At 44.9% G+C, this 23171-nt stretch overlaps 2 protein-coding genes across 6 annotated transcripts; one reads left to right on the forward strand and one right to left on the reverse strand.

Moving 5' to 3' along the window:
• Positions 1-1010: 1010 nt before the first annotated feature.
• On the reverse strand, positions 1011-12063 carry MRAP (melanocortin 2 receptor accessory protein). Of its 5 annotated transcripts, none has more exons than XR_001873664.1 (3): positions 10916-10926; positions 4335-4449; positions 1011-3053 (listed from the first exon to the last, which is right to left on the reverse strand). XR_001873664.1 is itself a non-coding variant. In XM_017807900.1 (3 exons), the coding sequence occupies exons 1-3, from the start codon at positions 11977-11979 to the stop codon at positions 2951-2953; spliced, it is 309 nt and encodes a 102-aa protein (XP_017663389.1). In that variant the 5' UTR covers positions 11980-12063; the 3' UTR covers positions 1011-2950. The 5 variants fall into 5 exon arrangements, 1 of the variants encoding a protein (XP_017663389.1); XR_001873666.1 differs by lacking the exon at positions 10916-10926 and having other exon boundaries at positions 1011-1293; positions 2053-3053; positions 4335-4570; XR_001873665.1 differs by lacking the exon at positions 10916-10926 and having other exon boundaries at positions 1011-1360; positions 2053-3053; positions 4335-4570.
• A 991-nt stretch (positions 12064-13054) lies between these two features.
• Positions 13055-18441, forward strand: MIS18A (MIS18 kinetochore protein A). Its single transcript, XM_017807898.1, has 5 exons — positions 13055-13342; positions 13429-13495; positions 14653-14775; positions 15834-15927; positions 16628-18441. Exons 1-5 carry the CDS (start codon positions 13099-13101, stop codon positions 16706-16708), a joined length of 609 nt encoding a protein of 202 aa, XP_017663387.1. The 5' UTR covers positions 13055-13098; the 3' UTR covers positions 16709-18441.
• Positions 18442-23171: the final 4730 nt, after the last annotated feature.

Genomic DNA, 23171 nt, shown 5'->3' on the forward strand with positions numbered 1-23171 from the left:
ACTTGGAACTGGTGGGAGATGGAACTAAAGCCCAAGGGACTTGCTGCTAATTGATAATTTGTGGGTTTTAGTGGGAATTCTCTGTGAATTCTGATAGATAGTTCTGGAATGTGGCCTGGAGGGCAGGTGAACACAACAGTCCAGATCTGCAAACACCCAGGACCTGAAGCTTTGAAATGTAAACCAGGATTTATTAAATTGTCTCACAAATACATGCTGTGCCCAGGTCCTTTGTACAAATTCTGTAGAGGGAAAAATCAGAACTGCGCGTTCCTTGTGACGTGTATTGAATTTGTTGTGGTTTTTAAATAAAAAACATGAGACCCAAGTAATGAGATTGCTTTTACATTTGAATATTCTTGTCCTAAAGAAGCTGTCAGCTCTGTATCAGGACTTGAGTTTAAAATAATATTTCTTAACAAAGCTGAAAGCCCCTTGGAGACTACATTTTGTTTCAGGGGGCTGACATCAGGAAATGTGTGTGAAGGAAAAAACCCTTTTTTTCCTTGATTACAAAAACCAAACAGGCACAGTGAAACCAAAGGAGTTCCAAAACAAAAGATGTCTTTCCATCTCACCTAACTGTCAAAGAAAATACCCATGACACAAAGGGAAGGGATTTTTTGGTTGTCTCGTGGGCCTGAGCACACCCCACAGTGGTTTATTGTATGATATGTTGAGATAATTAAAGAAATGAGGTAAGAGCATTCCCCCAACCCACGGATAAGGAGGGATCACAGTGTGAATGTGGCACTTGGGGACGTAGGTTAGTGGTGGCCTTGGCAGTGCTGGGGAACAGTTGGATTTGATCTTAGAGGGCTTTTCCAGCCTAAACAATTCCGTGATTCTCTGATTCTAATGGAGGACTCTGGGGGCAGGGGAAATAAAGTGCTCCCTGTGGAAAGCAAAGCATTGGGAAGCTTTGAAATGGGTACGTATGGAATGTCACGGGAGCAAATGCGTTGCTTTCCGCCCCCCCCCGCCCCCAAGTTGGGTGCTATAAGCCAGGGTTGTGTTTTGCATGGTATTTATTATTGTTTATATACTTCATACTGTATTTTCAGGTAATTTGAAAGGTAAAAAATAAAAAAGGTCTTTTTAGTGGTTATGTGCTCCGAGCCATGTTCCAGTGCAACCCATGGAAGAACACCTGTTGTCATGAATGAGAGCATCCACATCTTCCAGAAATCCCCTTGAAATCCCCTTGTGGAGTGGAGGATCTTAAAAAACAGGGTGATACAAGTCTGTCCTGAGTCAGGGAGGAGGATACTGGAGCAGGCAGGCCATGCAGAACTGGTCAGGAGAGAGGTTCCAGCTGAGGGCATACAGGTGGGGCAGGAATGGTTGAAGCTGCTGCATCCTTAGGAGGAAAATGGGTCTGGATGGTCAGGTTTTCTTCAGAGTGTCTTTGGTGACACTGTGTGACTGCAGTGGAGTTACTATTGCAAGTAATTCCTAATTTGCAGTGGGAGAGCTGGTGCCAGCAAGGGAGTGGATTCTTGTCTCCTGTGAGAACTCCCTCAGCTCTGGCAAAGGGTGAGGGTGCCCCATGAGGAGGGGGAGGCTGTTGTGGCCATCTGAGTTGGCTAATGGAAACACTTGGCTCTGATACCTCTGTCCATGCTGCACCATCAGTTTCTGCAGCCTTTCCTCGTTTCTCCACACTCAGTGTGGAAAACCACCCGGCAGCCTTCACACGTGGGTGGGTTTCTGAGCCCAGCACCACTCAGTCAGTTTGCTCACAAAGCAAACTGCAGCAGTGCCTTATCTCTGGGGCTAAATAAATCTGAAGATTTAAAAAACAAACCAGCAATACAAACAGCTGCCTGGCGGGTTTGGTCTGTCTCTTGTGTTCAAGGCTTTGATAATGCAGCCCAACCCACCCACTCTGGCATCATCCTGGCCCACACTCCCACATGAGGCTGTTCTGGCAGTGCTTCCCTGGAGGAGTTTTTGCTGCCTGCTTGGGGATGTGGAATTTCTATGCTTCTCCTCAAGTTTCAAATGAGTTTTGTGTTGTACTTAGCCCAGGAACTTGCTGTGCAGCCTTACCTCTCATCCAGCCCTCGCTGCCTTTCTCAGCTTGACTCTGCAGACCAGCTTTGTGCTTCCCGGAGCTCCGAGGGCATCTCAGCCTCTCCAGTTCTGCCTGCGTTTGGTGGGGAGGAGAGCTGGGAAGAGCCAAGGCCACTGAAGGGAGAGGGAATGTGTCTCTTCTGACTCTGCTCCAGCTGAGCTGGACCCATCCCCTCCACATCACCGAAACACTGCCGTGACCCGCAGTAGTTCTGTCAAACTATTCATCAGCCTCGTGTAGAAATGTAGTGTTGTTTTTGTGGTTTTGCCAGCATTTTCCTTTGATATAAAATACATTCTCTTGATATATGACACATATTCCCTTTTTCCAACACCTTGGTAACTGGCAGATACCATTTCAAGACTGTTCAACACTGACAGTTTCTTTACCATTGACCATTTCAAAAGGGAAGCAAAAAGCAATTGGTTGTTGGTAGCAAAACTGTATTTCCAGGTAGCAAGTAAAGTAACTGTTTATTCAGGAAGATAATTAGTGCAAACCACCACATGCCATTCTCTTTTTAAAAGCTCTTCTAGATAAACAGTATTTTAATAAATTTTAAGTAACGAAATATTTTTTTGCAAAAGTAAATAAAGGATATGTTCTATTCTTGGGGCGAGTGCTGAGCCATTTTACTCAAATATGGCCATTAGGACCTCCTCTTATGCATCCAGGGTTTTTCAGGTTTGTTCTTTGTTGAAAGACATTTTCCTTTTTTTCCTGAATCCAGGTGATTAACAGGCAGTCACAGCACTGAGCTTTTCTCTGCAGCCATGGGAACTGCGCTGCTGGGTTGGTTTGACCTCTTCCAGTTTTACCTCAGGCTCAGATCCTTCCAGGAATGCCCATTTCATCCGAAAGGGAGATCAGTGTTTAAGAAGCAACCACATCTGAGTATGGGCTCCTGAGGTCATCACAGTGAGGCTGTTCCTCGTTGGAACTGCTTTCTTCCATCTGGCTCCCTACAATCACTTGTCTGGAATGTGTGGACAGAAAAAAGTACAGCTATCAGGAATGTGTTTGGAAGAGAGACAGTCTCAGTTTCAACAGGAAGTACATCAAAGTTTTAAGAAATAAAGAAGATGCTGCTTCTAACACAGAAGACATTGAATCCAGCAGGAGAGAAGCTCTTGGACTTCAGCCCTCTTCATCCACCATGAGAACCATGTCCTTGCCTGGAAATGGAGTATGACCAACAGGAAAGGTATGAGGTGTCTCCCCTCTCTCCCTCAAGATGGGGGTCCAGCCTTTAATTCGGTCCTTTAGTGAGACTTTTAAAGAGGAAAGTAGAAACTTTGCTATGACGTTCTCTGTACCAAGGGTGAAGGGAACTGTCACTGCTGCTTCTGGGGAAGCAAAGAGGGATAAGAGCTTCCTGAGACTGTGAATGGGTGTCACTGGGGACAGGAACAAGAGGGATGTGAGATATTTGGGAAGGATTGCCTGATACTGGGGTTGGGGAAAAACAAGACAACTCTAAGGGCTGGTGGAGAACTGACCAAGGAAATGGGATAGACCTAGAAAAGAACAGATAAGTCTCAAGTAGCAGGAAATGTACAAACAATAACAACTCAAAGATGTGTGGTTCTGCCAGAAAAAGAAGTTAGTGGTGGGGTGGAAGGGGTGATACGAGAACAGCAGAGTGCACCTGCCTCCTCTCCTCCCTGAGCCCTCTTGCCAGCAGTTTCCCAAATTTCACCCTTAAAAAGTAAGTAGCAGATGAGTCCTGGCCTAGAAGCAGTAAGTTCTAGTTAACAGGGCTGAAGACAAGATCTCAACTGCTACTGTGTCCTTAGGCATTCAAAGGTGGTGAGGAAAATTACACTGGGAAGAAAAATGTAACCCAAAAGTGACAATGGAAAATTTTTGAAAAGCCTTATTAATGTCCTGGAGCCATCCTGGCTTCAGAAGGGAGAAAGAAGACATTTTGGACTAAAAGCAAGTGTTTAATTGGCTACATAAAGCTAATAACCAAAATCTAAAAAGCAAGATAAAGCAAATGGGAGAAAGAAGTGAAATATAAACTTTATAACCTCAAATTTATATTACTTGCAAATGAAAGCTTAAAATATCTGTGCCTGACAAGACTAGCCCAACAGAGATTTTGCTTAATGGTAATTCAAAAAGCAGAAACAAAACCCCAAAGTCTCAGCAACAGGCCCAGCACAGGTTTGAGAGTTTCTTTGCTATGCTGCCGGTGTATTCTATTCATTTCTCTTCTCTCTCTTTGACAGAAGCAAGACAAAAAAACTCTTACCAAAACAGGATGTTTCCAGTCCATTAAGTAGCTAAATACCATCAGTTAGCTATCCATGTTTTTAAATCAGCTGGAAAACTTGCATCTCAGAGACCCAGGGACTGTCTGAGGAGAACTCTGGCAGGGTCTGTTAATCATTAGCCATCCCTGGGACAGCAGGGAGGTTGGAGGAGGCCGGAAGAGTTCCAGAGTCCCAGTACTCAGAGTACTGTAAGGCAGTGCTGTGACTGACCTCAGCCAAGACAAAATCACAGAATTAAATCTGAGATAAGATACAACTGAAATAGTGATTCGAAGGGCAGTGCAGATCTAGAGAAAGCCAAGTACAGTGAAAAATGTCTGATGTCATTTTTTGAGGGAAGCATGATTTGAAAGATAAAGGCAGCTTCATGTCCGTGATTACTGTGAGGGTGATGAGGCACCACATCTAAACACTGAGTGGAGTTTCTTCCTGCAGGAGATCTGTGTGGAGCCAGCAGAGCTCATGCTGCCAAGGAGCCCAGAGGCCCTGGAGTGAACCTCTCTGAGAGCAAGAGGCTGGGACGAGGGATGAGATAGAGAGATCTTCCAACTCTCTGGGCACCCAACTCGGGGTTTTTTTTCCAACATTACACTGTCTGGACAGCCAGAAAATTTGGGTTGTGCGTGGCTGCCAGGAATGTATAGCCTCCAATGAAATGCATGGGAGACCAGTGTTCCTCTGGAGAGGTCCAGGAAGGAACTTGCCCTGTCCCCCTTCCACTGTGTGAAGGTCCAGCCTTAGCCAGGAACTGTCTCCAGCCACTAACCCTCACTTTTCTGCATCATTTTGGATGGTAAGAAACAACACTGAAGCAATTGTTAGTACTGGGTCTGGATCCCAGCAGTGTGATCCTCAGTTGCCTTGGCACGCTAATGGGTTTAAAATCATTGGTCCCATGCCCCAGACCTTTTGTCTTATTTCTGTGAGATAATGTAATGGTGACAAAGGGGACTGGGACCTGGATTCCACAACCTCCTGCCCTCTTGCGTCTCAAACTCACCCATCAGACTTAGCACCAAATTCTTTGGTATTGCAGAGCAATGTGTGGTGCAATCAGATCACGGAGTCAGATCCAGGACCTCTCAGTGTCTCTAACCAAGGATTAAGCTGTGGCATAAGTAGATATAGGCCTTTTGGAAGACACTTTGACACTGGCTTGTTTTCTGTGTGGAGATGCAGGTTAAAAAAAGCAGACTCTGCTGTGGAGGGTGGTGTGCCCTTGCCAAAAGAGGAGACCCTGGTGTTGCATAGCAGTGGTAGAGATGCAAAAATTGTATCCAAAGAGGCGAGACCAGCAGGATGAGAGAAGGGATTCTCCCTTTCTGCTCCACTCAGGTGAGACCCCAGCTCCAGCTGTGGGGACCACAACACAAAAAAGACATGGAGTTGCTGGAGACAGCCCAGAGGAGGCCATGGAGACGCTCCGAGGACTGGAGCAGTTCTGCTCAGGAGACAGGCTGGGAGAGCTGGGGGTTTCAGCCTGGAGAAGAGAAGGCTCCAGGGAGACCTCACAGCCCTTTCCAGTGCCTAAAGGGGCTCCAAGAGAGCTGGAGAGGGACTTTGGACAAGGGTCTAGAGGGACAGAACAAGGGGTAATGGCTTCTCATTGCCAGAAGGCAGGGTTAGATGGGATATTGGTAAGAAATTCCTCCCTGTGAGGGTAGTGAGGCCCTGGCACAGGTTACCCAGAGAAGCTGTGGCTGCCCCACCCCTGGAAGTGTTCCGGGCCAGGTTGGATGGGGCTTGGAGCAACCTGGGCTAGTGGGGGGTATCCCTGTCCATGGCAGGGGGAGGTGGGACTAGATAATCTTTAAAGTCCCTTTCCACCAAACCCATGCTATGTTTCTGTGATCCTATGAAAACACAACCCTCAGGGACACCCCAGGGATCTAGCTGACCTGTGGTGGGGGTTTGCTCAACATTCCCCTGAAGCACAAGGTGCGCTCGTAGGACCCGCCTGGCTCCTCTGACCTGGCCCTGAGCAAGCTGGGAGAGCACACAGTACCCTGCATGTCCCTGGGAGTGACAGAGAGATGGATGAGAACAGAAATGGTGAAGGTAAAAGTTCTCCAGCCTTGACCAGTGACGTGTGTGTGTGTGTTTGTTGGGTGAATGTATCAGAATTATCACAGGGAAAGAGACAGGAGGTTTCCATACAGATATCGGGTGACTGTCATGCCAAGGGTAAGGGGTGGATGACATAACAAAGAGGATGACAGGGGAGGCTGGTGGAAGTTTACAGGAATGATTTCTTCCAGACACCCCGTTCGGTTTCGTTGCTGGAACTGGGAGAAGGGTAACTGAAATGGGGCTTAAAAACCAAATGGAACTCAATCAAAAAGGGCAAGTTTTGTGTGTGTGTGTTGAATACTCCCTTCAGTCCTAAAATTGTTTTCTTACAGTACGTTTCAAGTTTAGAAAAATGAAAAGTCTAAGCAAATCTCATCCAATAGTGCTTTTCATTAATGATTCCCGGGCACTCCACGAAACAGTCCTAGACTTGCCTTGTTCACAATAGCTCTTTTGAAGGCCAAAATTGAACATATCAAGGATAAATATGGATATTTTTAAGCCAAGTATTTCACTCAGTAACATGATGAAAAAGTGAAAAAAAATCTTAAAAATCAATACTTTGTTTAAGTCTCCCAAACACACTGAGATTTTCATGTATACAGACTTCTCCTGCCAGTTTTTTAGGAATAGTAAATTATTGGGAACATACCTCCGCTATCCTGCAATTTTATTTCCATTTCCATGTTTCTTGTGTTGTTAGCCTGCCTCCTGCTTTGTGGTTTAGTTGGGTAAGCTGCCTTTTTTAATGTTGTTGCTCCTTGAGAAACCAATGGATTTGAGCTGTGTTATGTCACCTGCAAACCTCATCAGTTCTTTTTATGCAGGTGATTTATGCAAACAGTGAATGGCTGTGGGTCAAAAGACACTCCAATCAAATAATTACGTAAAGAGTGTCATCTCTGTGCAATTATAAATGTTGTATGTAACTGCTGGATCATTAAAGGGAGTGAATGTCTCAGGTTATTTTATCACACTGATCTGCACTTACTTTATGTCTGGTTGTACTTACTTTACTGGAGTTGATCCGGAGCGGGACATACACAGTAAAATAAGAAAAAGTAACGTCACGAAGGCAGCAAGTCCGACCCAGAAGGCGATGACAATGGAGTCTGTGGACACAACACAGTAATCCTGTCACCACTACCACAGCAAATATAAAACACAGCAATATAATTTATGGTCTCTAATAAAGGTTCTCAATTGAACCACTTGATTGGTTCAATTTCTCCTTTTAGGGAGAGGCATCTGAGTGCCAATTTGTTAAAGGTCGTGAGAGCCTCCTAAGAGTTTATTGTAACAGGGCAAGGCCAGGGCTGAGGGATGGGTTGGGAAAAAGCATCCAGTCAGTATGCTGGTGACTAGAGCTGTGCAGATATTTGGATATGGTTCCTTTTACATAGTCACAGTGCAGGATGCAGTGTGGTGCTGAAGCCTGAGCTGTTACTGCCAAATCCTGATTTTAGGGGAAAAAGTACAACGCAGGATCTTTAAGATGATGCCCCAAGGGAGGGAATTACAGCCTTGAAAGCATTTTATACCAAGAGAAATACCAAGGAAAGCTTGTTCAAAAGTGTCTGTGACCCTCACAGCACATCAGTGCAGTGGAAGAGGATGTGACCCTTGCCCTGTTCAGCTGCAGTGCTTCTGTAATCATCATAGAACAGTGCAAAAGGCTGCCTGCTTTATCAGGACCAAGTGGTTTCTTTAAGGAACAAGCAAGAGGATTCCCAGTGCCAAAGTATGTGTTCAAAATGGGGAAATGGGAGTATGAGGTGGCTGGGGGAGCAAAGGAAGCTGCTTTTTAATGAAGGCTACAGTGCTGTGTAAAGTACTGCCTGAGCCATGGGCTTGCTGAGAGATGGGATGAATCCACTCCTGCCCCAGGAGCACATTCGGTCACTGTTTCAAAAATGCTCCTTCCTGGGATCAGGGTGGAGGTGGCCAGTGCCCAGGTTAGGGCCTCGGGAAGGTTGGGTGCTCTGCCCTGAAGTCACAGCTGGCGACTCACTTCCACTGGGGTGAAAAGGAAGGGTCACTGACTCCAGAGACAAATATTGACCAAGACAAAATAAATCTTTCCTCTGAAAGGACAGAAAACACTATGTTCTTTGAAACAGGTCCAGTATGTTTGATTGGATGTTTCTTCTGTGAAGAAGTTCATCAGAGCTACAAAGAGATTAAGGGAGTTAGCCCAGCCCCTTTTAAACCTCAAACTGGGGCTGGCCCAGTTGTACCCTTATCAGAAAGCTGAGTTTTGGCTGGGCTACTGAGAAATATCAATGTGGAGGGGCAGCTTATTTATTCTTCCTCTGTTAAAGAAAGTTTTAATGACCTTTAATTCAGAGAACGTTAAATTAGCATGTGAAGGCAAATATTCTGACATGCTCTTCGCCAACTTATTATGGAAAAAAGCAATGGGGTGATAGTGGCCAACCACAGCTCCTAAAGGGAGAATTAGGGGACTTCTGGTAAAAAAAAAATCTAAAAAGCAAGGTCATGACCCCAGGATATATTGAAAAGCCCAAAGTTTTGAAGTGTTCAGAGCCACTGGGACAGAAATGAAGAGTTTGGATTTACACAATTCTGTATCAGAACTATTTTGGTTCCTTCTTTTAAGAGCAGATTTAATATGTTTCATGGAATTCACTGAAGTTAAATAAATTTACTCTAGGTCTCAGGGGGAGTTTGAACCAAAACTTCCTGGTTTTAAGTTCTGCAATTAGGATATTTTCTTAAAAAAAGTGGAATAATATATTTTAACAATCAATAAAAAGCTTTCCTATTGCTAAATTTTACCATTACCTTTTTGTGTGTGTGTGTGCATGTTTTTAAATAGCTTATTAGCTCATGGGCCACTTAAGCTTTTTAATTATTTTTATACAAAATGGAGAGAGCTGCACAACATTATTAATAGAAAACAAGACCACGATTTTACAGCTGGATTTAGATGCATTTTCATGGAACAAACAATCTCACAAAGCTTCAGAGACCAGCCACATAATGGAGGAAAGGAAGTGCAGAGATTCAGATCTCTGTTTTACATTAAATAAAAACAACCAACAGGCAAAATTGAATCAGGGAGCTCCAATCCCATCCCAGGGGTTACGGGAACTGCACGATTCACCTGGGCTGCCCCAGCAATGCTCCTGAACAAACACTCAGGTCCCATTGCAGTCACTCAGCAGAGACCCTCTGGAACATCAATATTTATTGGGTTACTCTGATCCTGGAGGTAGCCTACATTTTTACAAACTTGGAATGCTTGTTGCTATCTGAGCAGAAATGACCACATTTCATCCTCAGTGCAAAAGGCAAGGACTTGCTGAACTTAATCCACCTGCACATCCCAAGAACATGAAGGCAATAATTCCAGCTGTGGCTTCTGGAGATATAAGAATGTAAATATTATGCAAACACAGGAAAACCTACAAAGTACAGTCATTGCTTGACTGATGCTTTTACTCAAGTTAAAAACTAACCAGCTGTGGGGTTGTTTCCCTTGGTGTTTTCTTTTTAACTGGTAACCCACTGTTCTCACAGTGGTATTTGGAGAAGGAAGAATAATAGTACCAAGAGGATGCAGTCTCCATTCCTCCTGGACTGCTGACATGGCAAAATGTCAGTTTTCATCTCCTTAGAATATAAAAACACCTGAAAGGTGGCAGACTTCTCAGCTTCTTTATGGAGAGAAATAAGTGGAAAAAAACAAACAGTAAGAGATTGATTTGCCCTGCTTTTAATGGAAATAAGGATGATAAGATCACTCATAGGCACATGGGGTAATTTCTTCCACAAAACTCTCAACAAATTTAAATTAAACAGAGGTGTGCATTTTGTCTCAGAAGTAGAGTTTCTATGAATTTCAAGAAAACAGGCAGCTGAGTAGAGAGAAATACCCAGGGAGGAAAGTGCTGTAACACAAACACCACCCTTATTATATACCAGGCAACCCAAATGGTAGAAAAATGTTATTAAGGAGAAGAAAAAAGTGGAAAGCTTAGATTCCTGATTTTTGGTGCAGTTTGGGTTTTCCCTGGTGGAATTTGGGGGTAATTATCTGCCCTAACTTTCAAATTAAGAGAATTAGAGAAGCTACTCTAATTCTGCTGGGAAGCCTGGTCCCAGCAGAACCAAATGTTGCTCCAAAGCATTACAGAGCAAGATTTTCTGTGCGGAAGGATGTGGATATTTACAACACCTGCTGTAAGGTGTGGTGCTCTAAGTTTGGAGGCAATAAACTCTCAGCCAGAAAAGCTCTCCTAGAGGCAGTGCAGGGTAAGTTTCTGCTCCCTTTTCCTGTTCTTGCTCTCCAAGCAAGCAAAGGACAAGCAGCTCCTAACATGGGCCAGTTCAGTCTTTACTGACAGAAAGGCAGTTTTTTGTGCTAATTACAGAGACATGACAGTATTCTGAAAGACCATCACATTTTCCTTACAGACCAGATCACTGTAATAACCCTGGGGAAAGCAATTTTAGTTTCTGAAACCACATCTGAACAGTTGCAGCTGTCTTCAGTAAACTAAACAGCAATAGATAAACCCCTTAACTTTGTCACTTAACTGAGGACACAACCACAGGCAGAGCCTTGGCAGAAATGGAGGGAAAGCAAGTGCCTGGAGAGGAAGCGACTCAAACACCTCCCGCTCTCCCTTGATTGCTGTCAATCCATCCACTACACTCAGTTCATCCCTCAGAACAAAGCCTGTCATTTCATCTCAGCAAAACTGAACCAGTGGAGTTACATTAGGACAAAAAAAAATTACATGCCACTTTAAGTAACCATACAACGATGTTACGATTTCATCGTGCAAAATTGTGAGCTATAGCAAGGTGAAGGAGGTGAATACTATTTCATATCATATCCTTTGAAAATAAACTGCAAAACACAGCAGAATCAGCTTCCACAGCAGGATAGCATTTTCACAATAATGTATATTATTACTTTATCCATTCAGCAGCCCTAAATCAAAGGAGGAAAGATAAAAGAACAGCTTTTGTTCCTGGCTAGTGGAAACATCCATTTCTTTTACTAAGGCTCTCAATGTTTGTGAGTTGCAATGTAAACCTGAGGTTGCAAGACAAAACCACAAAAGTTTTATGAATATCTCTGCTCACTCAGTCAACTTTGTTGACAGTAGAGTACAGGTAGATAACATCCCAAATTACAGATTTGCAAGTCATCAGATTTCCCTTGAGCAAACAACTTCAAAAAATCTGTCCTTCCAAACAAGAGTTAGTATCAGCAGTCTTAGAGTTTCAAATGCCGGAAGCTAAAGTGCAGAGTTTCAGTGTTAGCAATTAACCAGTCTGAAGGCAGGCACCCATCTATACAAACCATGCCCCAGCACAGGCTCTATTGCAAGGAAACAAAACCAGGTCAGTCAGACAAGCTATGCAACATTTCACCTGTACTAGCTTAGCACCTACTACTCTACAATACTTACATTTATTAACCTTCAACTTGCTTCCATCTACTGGAATTGGATCTATGTAATCCCAATAATATTCATACGACCAAAAATACTCAGAGGAGTTTGTTCTGTTAGCCATGCCAGCAGTGCATTTTAAGAGAGCTCAGAGCTCCAGCCTGATACTCTTGCTTCATTGTACTTCAGTGCCCTCAGAAAGAGAATTGCATAACTGACGCCTGTGTCAATCACTCAGGGGTCCCACAGCTCAAGGACTGCTTTGGGACTGAAAACATCCAGTGGCAATGAGTATTAATCTGGCAGAGATGTAACAGCAGTCCTTAAAATGCAATCCTCTTTTCCTTACGGATAATTATGTTACTCCTCATCACAGTTAAACTGAGATGGATGTCAAGTAACCCAAGAATGGGATGGATAAGTGCCAGCTAGGTCACAAACCCTTCCCTCTCAACCCCTCTCAGCAGTGCACTGCTCCTAAGAGCTCATGAGCACAGCTGGGCTGAAAGACATTCCTGAATTTATCTGGAGGTAAAGAACTGGGGTCTCAAGGAGCGCTTGAGCATCTGAGGACACTTGGCTTGTTCATCTGGAGGAGACTGAGGTCAGAGCTCATCGCAGTCTGCAGCTTCCTCACAAGGGGCAGTGGAGGGGGCAGCTCCGATCTCTATTTTCTGGGACCAGTGACAGGATCCAAGGGAATGGCTGGAGCTGTGTCGGGGAGGGTTAGTCTGGATATTAGAAAAAGGTTCTTCCCCCAGACGGTGGTCGGGCACTGGACCGTGGGTAGTGGTCCCCAGGCTCCCCAGGGCAGTGATCACGGCCCCAAGGCTGCCAGAGCTCAAGGAGCATTTGGACAACGCTCTCAGGCACATGGTGGGATTGTTGGGGTGTCCTGCGCAGGGCCGGGAGTTGGACCGGATGATCCTCGTGGGTCCCTTCCAACTCAGGATATTCCATGAACTAGGCGCGATTTGATAAAACGCTTCGTAAATAAAGGATGTGTTGGAATAACCATACATCTTGCTTGGACTCGGTGACCTTAAAACGCCCTCTCCTTCCCGGGCGAGACGGGAGGTGCCCGGGGGGCGGTGCGGGGGCGGTGCGGGGGCGGTGCGGGGGCGGACCCGCCGCGGTCGGCCCGGGCTCCCCGCGCCGCGTCACTGCCGCTTCCTCGGCGGGCGATTTGAAGGCGATGAGGGGCGTCACTGCCGCTTCCTCCGCGCGGGGCGGTCCCAAGGCCATGGCGGGCGCCCTGTTCCCGCCGTCGGAGCTGGCGGCGGAGCTGGAGTGCTCCATGTCGCTGCTGGAGGTGGGCGCCGGGAGCGCGGAGCAGCAGCAGCAGCCGCAGCGGTGGGGGTCGGGCGCGGAGGGCTCGGACAGCGAGCTGCCCATGGTGTTCCTGTGCGCCGGCTGCAAGCGGCCGGTGGGCGACACGCTGAGCTGGGTGTCCAACGACGAGGAGAGCGGCTGCATCCTGCTGCGCAGTGAGTCCCGGCCCCGCCGCCCTGGCGTGTCCCCTCCCCGCGGGTCCCCTCCCCGCATCCCTCCCTTTCTCCCTTCCCCTGTGCAGGTGCGGCCGCCAGCGTCTCGGTGGACCACAAGCGGAAGGTCTCCAAGCTGCCCGACGAGTGCGGATGGTGAGACGGTGTGGGGGGGTCCCCGCCTGGGCACTGCCCTCCCTGTCCTGGGGGAACCGGGAGCTCCCGGGGAAGGCGCTGAGGACAAGCCCGGTAAAACGGCCCGGCGGGCGGGAGTGCCCGTGTGTCCCCGGGGAGCCCCTGAAACACTTATTGCGGGTGGTCTGTGCGAGGTGCTCGCGGATTAGGTCTGTTCAAGGTGCTTATGGACTAAGGGAGAGGGACTTCTCTCAAGGGCGTGTAGTGATAGGACAAGGGAATGGCCTTAAACTGAAAGAAGGCAGATTTAGATTAGATATTAGTATTCAAAAAATCCAGGCATTTGGAAACACATAAATAGCCAGGAGGCAGAGAAGCTAACTAAAAAAAAAATCAACTTTTATTCGAATAAAAGGGAGAGTTCACTGAACAAACCTCAGCGAGGTCACTCAACTTGGTAGGGGACTCAGCCTCCCTTTTATCCTATCTCACCTGAAATGCAGATCCCTCCCTGTTTCTCCATTGGCTGAGATACTCCAGGGTTACAGGCTCCCCTCCCTTTTCAGCGTACATCACATCAAACTATACCTTTCATATGGAGTTGTCACCTACTTCAGAGCTGGAGGAGGGTTACTTATTCCTTGCAGCTGATTGATTCTCTTGTTCCTAAGCAAACTACACAGATCAAAGGCTGCATAACCAGTAACTTTCCACTCTCTTACTAAACCAGTTATGACTATTACAAGTTTTGCAAGAACACTCTGTTTATTCCTTGTATTAGGAAGACATTCTTCCCTGTGAAGTTGGTGAGGCCCTGGCACAGGTTGCCCAGAGAAGCTGTGGCTGCCCCACCCTGGAAGTGTCTAAGGCCAGGCTGGAGAGGGTTTGTAGGAATCTGATCTAGTGGAAGGTGTCCATGCCGTGGCAGGGGGTGAGAGTGGATGAGCTTTAAGGTCCCTTCCATCCCAAACCCTTCTGCCATTCAGTGGTTCTGTTAGTCTTGCTGAGGTCAGCCAGCCTAAGGAGCCACTGGCAATGCAGGCTGAAAGATGAGTGCCCATAATTACACTGTGTAAAGCTCTAAAAAATTGTAATGCATGAATTTTTTTAGAACAGGGATGGAGAAAGGTGCTTCCTTTTATTTTCTCCTGAATAAATGTTACATGTCTTACTTACAGCGTGGTAGAAACCTTGTTCTGCTCTGGCTGCTCGAGGACACTTGGAAACATCTACAGGTGCACCCCAAAGCATCTCGACTACAAGAGGGGTCTGTTCTGTTTCAGCGTTGATTCTATTGAAAGGTACATGCAGAATGTTTATGGGGAAGCCTGACAAACCCATTTCACTGAGCCGGCATTTCACTGAGGGGTGCTGCTGTTGTGTCTGTGGCATATCCAGATACAGCTGTTTGTGCTGCTCTGTCCCACAGTGATTTTCTGTATTACTGCTGTTGGCATCATAATGCTCAAGAATGAGAAACATCACCTGTGTAAGACAAATCCTAGAAAAAAATGCAATACCCGGGCTGCCTTTTGTGTAAGAAATTGCATACCAGCCAAGAAAATAACACTAGGTACACGGCACAAGAGGGTTCCTTCTCATTTAATCAGAAGAGAGTTTGTAAAACAAGCCTGCAGTCATGGGTAGCACCAAAAAGACCTGCCTATTAGCTGTTAGAGGTTAGCATTGCCAGCAGGAAACGTGGGCAGAGGGCCTTAGGCACAACTTGGTGTGGGGTCTAACCTGTACTGGCCAAGTCTGCTCTGTCCTTGCTAAGGTGGGCAAAGTATGTGCTTGAGACTCTCACTTAGCCATCTTAAAAACTGTCCGGAAAATGAAGGTGTGCTTGGGTTTAATTAGTTTATAGCACTTTAAAGTGGTCTTAAAATGTTCTCCAATAACTATATCCTGAACTAAGGCTCCACACCAGAGTTCTTTTGTGAATGCATATGCTCTAGTAAACAGTGATTTTTTTTCTGTCTGGGCTAGCTTCAATGTTTCTGGTTTTTTGTTAGGTTCCCATTTATTGTGCTGTATCGATGTGGCTGTTCACCCTCTTACTCTGGACAGTTGTTTCAGGTTTTTTTTCTTCATTCCACAGCTCTGATACTTTGTTTTTCCCATGGCAGTAAAATTCTCTGAAGCACTAACCTGGCCACAAAAAGGCACTTTCTTGGGCAGTGATGGCTGTGGCTGCTTCTCCCAGCCAGCGCTGCTCCATTCTCCATGTCTGTGTAATTTTTTGCTGTATCTTGAAGCCCCAGAACCCATGGCTGTCTTTCGGGGTTCTGGAGCAGCACTACCTTTGGCTTTTTGCCTTCAGAGTGAGAAGCTCATGATCTAAACTGTGGCATTTCAGCTATATTCTAGGATCCTCAGAAAAGCAAGCTCTTACTGATGAGGAGCCGCTGACTCTTGAAAGTCAAGCTGTCTTGCAAGAGGTGCTGGAAAGGGTAAGATTTAACCTTATATCATTCTTTGTTTAAATCACTTCTGTGAAATCTTAATATCCTTCAATAGCTTCTACAAAACAGCTTATTTCACCCAGAGCAATCCTGTGAGTTATAACGTCTGTTGTACTGCTCCATGCCATTAGGATCTTGTGTTATGCCAGATTTTCAGTAACTTTTCCTTTAATTTTCACAGTAATTGGCATTTTCTGTTTATCATTCACAGCATTAGATTCCTATTTATATCTCAGTAATTTGATACTTCATTCCTAATTAGTTCTGATTCACTTCTCCAGATCTTCACTTAACTTATAGCCATGTCTCTTTTGCCTTTTGTGCAAATGCTTTTGCTGTAACTTTGTATTGAAATATTACATCATAAATCAAGTTGATGTTTTACTCTACTGAAAACTTGTGACTGCAGGTAGGGAAGGTTGGGAGCAAATAGCATAAGAAAGTTGACTGTGGAAGGTGATGGTTGTCCAGCAAAAGGTGAGCGTGTGGCTCTGACGCCAAGGCTGGAAAAAGTTACGGAGCAAACGTTAGAGTCAAGTGAGCTTTCAAACTATGAAAGTAACCGAAATAAACTCAAATAGGATTGGTAATGTGAGATCAGACTTGAGCCCTGTCTGTCACCTACACTCGCTCTTAGTATTGTGAAATTCTGTTTGCAATCAAGTCCCTCTCCCTGGTTGTTTTGCAGGCACACACTATATTAAAAGCTCTGGAGACAAGACTGACAGCTATTGAGTCGTGTGTGGCTCCTCTGCCCAAGAAAGTCTGAAAGAAATTACATGTTTAACTGCTGAAGACTGGAGAAAGTGAAACTTGTCCTTGTAATCCTCTGGGATCAGTGGAAACATTGGAAAAGCTGTCAGAGAGCTGAAAGACATGAGTGGCTCGTGCTGTAGTGGAACAGTGCTGAGTAAGCATCGTAGCCATCCTAGCCAACCTCTTCTTTCTCTTAAAAGGATACCCCAGATAGAAATAGATTTTTTTTTTTCTTAAGCAAGACTTGTCATAAATCAATCTGTAGACTTCTGGTTTAATGTAAATATTTATTTAAATTTTTCTCTCTGAAAGCAAAGAATTTATCTCCTGACTTCCCCGATATTCAATATCTACTGAACTGGGTGTGCATTTTGCTAAACCAATGCAAAACCTCCCTGTGATGCTGTGATGTCTGAAGGAACAACATTAAATCACTTTTCCCTGTCTTGTCTCCACAGCCTTTGCTCAACTCATGCTCGGAGACAGGAATGGGTCAAAAACTATGGTTCTGTAGTTTGTGTGTTTTGTGAGGTTTTTTTACAAGTTCAAAGCTAAAATGTGACATCAATAAAGGCTTTAACAGCATTAGATAAAATGGCTTTTCCATGCTATAATGCTCCACTTTTGAAGCTTTACGCTTAACTGGAAATATTACTTATATTTAAGAATTTTATGTTTGCTTACTAAACTTGTGAAAAGCTTTTAGTTCATTCTTACTTCGAATTCACATATGGAGAAAACGCTGCTACGCTTTCTCTAAGAGAATTTCTTTTAATTTAGTGAGAAAATAAGACATTTTGGAAAAAGGTTTTACAGGGGTGGCATAACCAAGGCCATAAGTATTTCACCAAAACACCCAGCACAAAGGCCCAGTTCACAAAAGCATCCACCACAAAACAATCAGTACACCATCTTAGTAAAACACAACTCATTGGTTTTAAGTTACCCACAAGAGAAAGAAAAGACTAAAGGAAGAAAACAAAGAAGTAAAGAAATAGAGAGGAGAGAGGAAGGAGAGAAAAATAGTTACCCCCACGATCTGATGGCTCTCATGGCGGCAACCAGAAGAGAAAAGCTCTCATAGGGTCTCGTGCTCCCACATTTATATAGTTTGGTCCTGCCTCCCAGGCAGGATATCCAGTCATTGACCCCTCAGTGCCTTCCAGGCCAGAGTGAGGTGTGTGTAGCCAGTCACAGGCTCCAGGGGTGTGGTGTGGGTGGGCTACCAGGCAGGTCTGCCTTGGCTGACAGCCCGACCACGTGGCTCTTGGAGCTGCTGTGTGTGCTCTGTGGGCTCAGCCGTCCGTGTTGGCTGCAGGCCTTATACCATGTGCCTTGTGGCTCTGCCATGTGCTCTCTGTGGGCAGGCCTTGCCAGGTACCTGCAGGCCCAACCACACACTTACGGCCGGTTGACTCTGACCCACATGAATATATAATTCAGTGAGATTCGAACTCAGTATCTCACAACTGCAGTATTGAAAGTCAGATGTTTTACAGCTTCAAGGGGAGGAAACCAAACCAGGCTGGTGGCAGCACTCCTTTAAGCAAAACTTGGTGTATATTTGAGCCATTAATTCAAAATGCTAACTAGGAACACTTGCCAGCAACTTTTTTTGTTTTAATGCAGATATTTCAGTTATTTGTCTTTGGTCTTCTGTGCATTTGACTAATTGTCAGCGTTTCTTGTACAGGATGAGTGTTCCACCTAATGTTTTTCAATAAAAGCAAGCAGCTGTAGTCTAAAGCAAGAGTAATTTCAAAAAGTGGGGGTGTTTTTATTACCCAACACTACCTAATTTTTCCTATTATGAGGTTCTACGTTTTCTTCAAAAACTCTGAATTCATTTCCCCATTCTGCCCCACTGGCAGGCACTGTTTCTCTTAAAAAAGCTTCCGCCCTCCACCTTCACTGGTATATTTTGAAGTGGTGCTCAAGTTTAGCCTGTAGTGATGAGTCTCATATTCTTTTGTGCTTAGGTAACTAAAAGATTTTGTTACTGACATACCTGCTAGAGGAGCTTGTGTTACTGCAGTGTAATTTTTGAGGCAATTTCTGCTCTTACAAGTTTTTAAATGCTGGTCAACAGCAACATTCCTTATGCTGGATGCCTGAAGAGAGCCATGGACTGCCCTTTAATTGAAGGTTGGTTGGTGTCAGAGGTGAGAGGTTGAATAACCCAACGTTTATCAAGCTGGAGGTGGTGTCTAAGTGGCTTCTTGTCTTTGTTCAATTGTGAGATACGTGGCAACCTCCATTGGTTGTTCTTTTGGTTTGGCCATGTCCTGAGTCACCATGGTATCAGGCGTTTTACCCTCGTCTTTCCCTTTTCCCTGGAAGTGCTGCACCATGCCGAGCAGCTTCCGGTAGGCAGTAACAAAGCTCCACATGCAACTATGAGCTACCCCTCCGTGGGTCTACCACGACCTTTCTCCTTCACAGATTTCATCATTTTCATGGGGTTTAGGAGTTGTTCAAGGGTGAACTTCCATGTTGGAACAATTTTCTAAGAATTTACCCATATCCTCCCACAACCCATGCCACTCGAGGTTTCCCACCCCTAGGGTGGGCTTCTGGATGCATCCTTGACAATTCCTGGCCCTATCTTCTTCATATATTAGTAGGCCATAATGGCACAAACTTGCACGCGAAGCCCAAAGAGCAAGACATCTCTGGCATCTAAAGAGGATTTAAACTTCCGAGAAGCAATTGTAGTGGACACCAAAAGGGGAAATGGATTATGGGCTGGGAAAACATACCCCACTGTGTTTCTCAACAAGGATCGGTGCCATTATCCTTAAATCCCCAGAGGAAACAGCTTAAGCTAGAGCCTTAAGGACATACTCCAGACGAGACTCATAGGTGGTGAATTTGCAGCATCATAAACCCAACACATGAACTGGAAAGCAGTTATCACCACTTAGGTCTTATCATTCGAGCTGAAGAAAACAGCCAAGCTGGACAGGCCTCTCGGCGTGGTTATGTGCCAAAGAAAAGCTGCTAGCTCAGGCAGCACGGGGCCTAGGGGCTCCGAAATCAATACACAGACGGATTACACAAGAGTTGTTATCCCTTTTTCACCTTTCTCGTCGTCGAGCCCCACGTTGGGCCCCAATAAATGTCTCAGTTTAACAAGACAGAAATGTTTGCTGAGGAGGGCAAGATAGGAGAAAAACCAAGCTCCTCCTTCTGAATAACCATAACTTCGAAATTAAGAGGCTCCAGTCGAGAAGGTGCGGAAAAGAAAATAACAGCTCTTTAGTAAAGAATACGCATATATATATATAGGTAACACCACAAAACAAGCAGCAGCCCCGTAACCAAACTCCCACCGAAAACAAGGAGCCGCTTTTCGCCCCTCGGCGCAGTTACAGCCACGCCCAGCAGGGGGCGCTGCCGGGCCCCGGGAGGTGCCGGTTTTTGGGGAACGAGGGAGCGGTTCCCGCTTCCAGCCGAGCCCACGCGGCAAAGGGCGGGTCTCAGCCGCGGCAGCTGGGCCGAGACCCCAGGGCGAGCCCCCCACAGGGACTATCTGGCTGTATCGCAGAGTGGGGGCGGCTGAAGCCCCTCCGCAGGCAGCGCCAGCCCCGGGCAGTCCGCGCCGCGCCCGGGCTCTGGAGGAGGCAGCCGGCAAGGGACGGAGGTGCCGGTCCGTCCAGCGAAAAGCAGGGAGAGCGGGGGACACATGGGAGCTCCTTTGGTCCTCAGCAGCTCCGAGGAGGCGTCCAGGCAGTGGGCAGAGGCGAAACCAGGACCTCCCTCGGGGCTTGAAGTAGTCAAAAATGACCCAGCCAAAAAGATGAACCCCCAAACCAAGCACCTCCCAGCCAAAAACTGCCAGCCCGTTTCCCTTCTGGCTGCTGCTGCTTCAGCTAAAGTTACACAGTAAAAATCTACCTTCCTCCCCTGCCTCGGGTAGAGGAAAGCAAGAATCCTGCTTCTTGCAGAGAAAAAGTCATCAGTGTTTCAAGGGGACGATCCAAGCCCGGAGACCAATAAAGCCTGAACTTACTCCACCCTAGACAGGCTGCTGGTGTGGAACATTCACCAGGAGCTAAAAAAAAAAACCCAATAGACCAAACCAACAAACCAAACAAACAAACACCCCCCCTCCCCCAACTCCTATAACAGAGTACCTAGAATTTCGCAATCAGAAGGGGTAGGTCACGGAAAGCTTTCTATCTTGGCACACTTCTCTTTTTTGGGCTGTAGCTGGAAACTGCTCAGTTTTGATCTAGGCTGTGAGACTGAGAGTTTGGATGGTAGGAATAGGTGAGAAGTGCAGCCATGAGTTTGGTATAGTTCTCTGGTTTCTGGGAAAGAGTAAAATCAGCTGTGAGTTTTCCTTCTTGGACATTTGGCATGGGCTTAGCTGCTGGACTCTTTATGGTTAGCAAGTGAGATCTGCGAGAGTGAAGAGAAGGTGACAGTCCATCTGTGGGAGAAGGAAAGAACTGTAATTTTCTACCAGGAGACCACCAATGGAGGTGGTTCCACCTCCAAAAATGATTATTTCTAGGGATTTCTCCCAGAAAAAATGTGGTTAATACCTGCCATGCACAGCCTGTTATCTGCCCCTGAAACACTGGCCCTACGCACTTTACTTCCTATGGGAAAGAACTGTTATTTCTTTTCAGGAGACCACCACCAAAATTTTGAGTCCACCTCCAAAACTGAATACATCCAAGGATTGCTTCCAGACAAAAGGAAAGACACTGGGAAGGGCTCTACCTAACCACGGGAGACACCATACCTTAGACAAACCATAATGATGAATTCTAGAAATAAAAGCATATGGCTTCCAACATATCTCATTTGAAGTGCAACCCATCTCAGCTTGTGATTGTTGAGTACCAAGAATGCCTGATAGGAGAGCAATTCCTGAGCAAGGAGCAAAACACAAATAATGTTTCTGTTAGGTGAGGCTTTCATCATCCCCTCACCCTGTGTGCCTTCTCTGCTGTCTACAAAAAAGCATGGGCCACTCTCTTATTCAGTAGAGGTAATAAGGTCCTTTTTATTATTCCTGTTACTGGTTTTGGTTAAAAAAAAAACAAACCCAAACCCAAAGGTGGCTGGGTTAAGCCGTTGAGACATTCACCTTCCCCATCAATTGAGTTTGGACTCACAGGTTCATCAGCTTCTTGGGATGACACCTGGACATACACAAGTTAAAGTTTTCTGGTTTTATGGGTGAGCAGGACTGATTTATTTCAGAGACCAGAGGAGTCTGAAAATTTTATGTAACTCTTAGCACACCTAGATTCACACACCATGTGTGTGAAAAATGGACCAGCCCAGTGTACAAGTGTCAGTGATATTCCCCAAACTTCCATGATCCACTATTAACCCAGATCTGGGGAGTCTGATTTCTGCTGCCTTTTATCCCTGTACCTGTCCCCTGCTTTTTACCTACTACTTTGTTATGAATGCCTTTTTTTTACGAAAAAGCCTTTATTATTTTCACATAGTTTCTAGTTGGTTATCCTGTATTCAAGTGAATGTAATAAATATATGTAAGGTAAGGTAAATATGAGTAGTTAAAATTACAGTGAGCAATTATGTAATTATACCAATAGTATTGTAACATCTGCATTTAAACAGATGCCTCACATGCTGATTCAATACACCATTTATCACTGCTACCTAAAAGTATCTAGTATGCTTGTATGACTTTAATGGATCCTTTATAAAAGGAAATCAAGTGCACCTTTAACAAGAGTTAGAGTGACAGGAATGAAAAGTCAGAATCAGTAAGGGCTGCTCACTGAAAATCTTTCTTGTTTCCTAGATCATTACCTGAAAAAGTCCCAAATGCTGACAGGGTTACATGACATGGATCTTCTGATTTATTACCATTGGGCTGAGAAAAAAAATTGCAATATGATTGAGAACTTTATCACCACCAAATGCATTTAAACAAAATCATGCCAGTTCACCCAAGAGCTTGAGACTTATGGCCTTCAACAAGTTAATAAAGTCGAATATATATTTTGATTAGTAAGCATTTTGTTTCTTCCCATGTCTCTCCCATCCATCTCCTCCTCTTTCACAGTAAATATGAAATAGTAGATTGTAAAAACTATGTGACCTTGTTAAAGTTCTTACTAGACTATTATCATATATCAAGAAAGCCTTAAATGTTATTTCTGAAGTTAACAAAATATACTGACTTACTTGTATTGTAATATTATTCTCATTCATTACTTATTTGATAATTTTTACGTTTTTTTGTTATTTTAGATTCTGACTTTCTTGACTTTGCTATTCATATGAAACAGTAGGTTTTCCACATGACAAATTTGATCATCAGTAGGATGAGAAGAATATCATGTATTTGGGAATATTAAAATTTAAAAAAAAAAAAATCAATAGAGTGAAATATGTATTACTGAGGAAACATCCTCAATAGTTTAGAAGATACCAAACTTTGATACACTTACCTTTCTGGATTATTAAGAAATTTCAACTTCATC

This window comes from Lepidothrix coronata, unplaced genomic scaffold (assembly GCF_001604755.1).
Source record: "Lepidothrix coronata isolate B3197 unplaced genomic scaffold, Lepidothrix_coronata-1.0 Scaffold21, whole genome shotgun sequence".
NCBI classification, from domain to species: domain Eukaryota; kingdom Metazoa; phylum Chordata; class Aves; order Passeriformes; family Pipridae; genus Lepidothrix; species Lepidothrix coronata.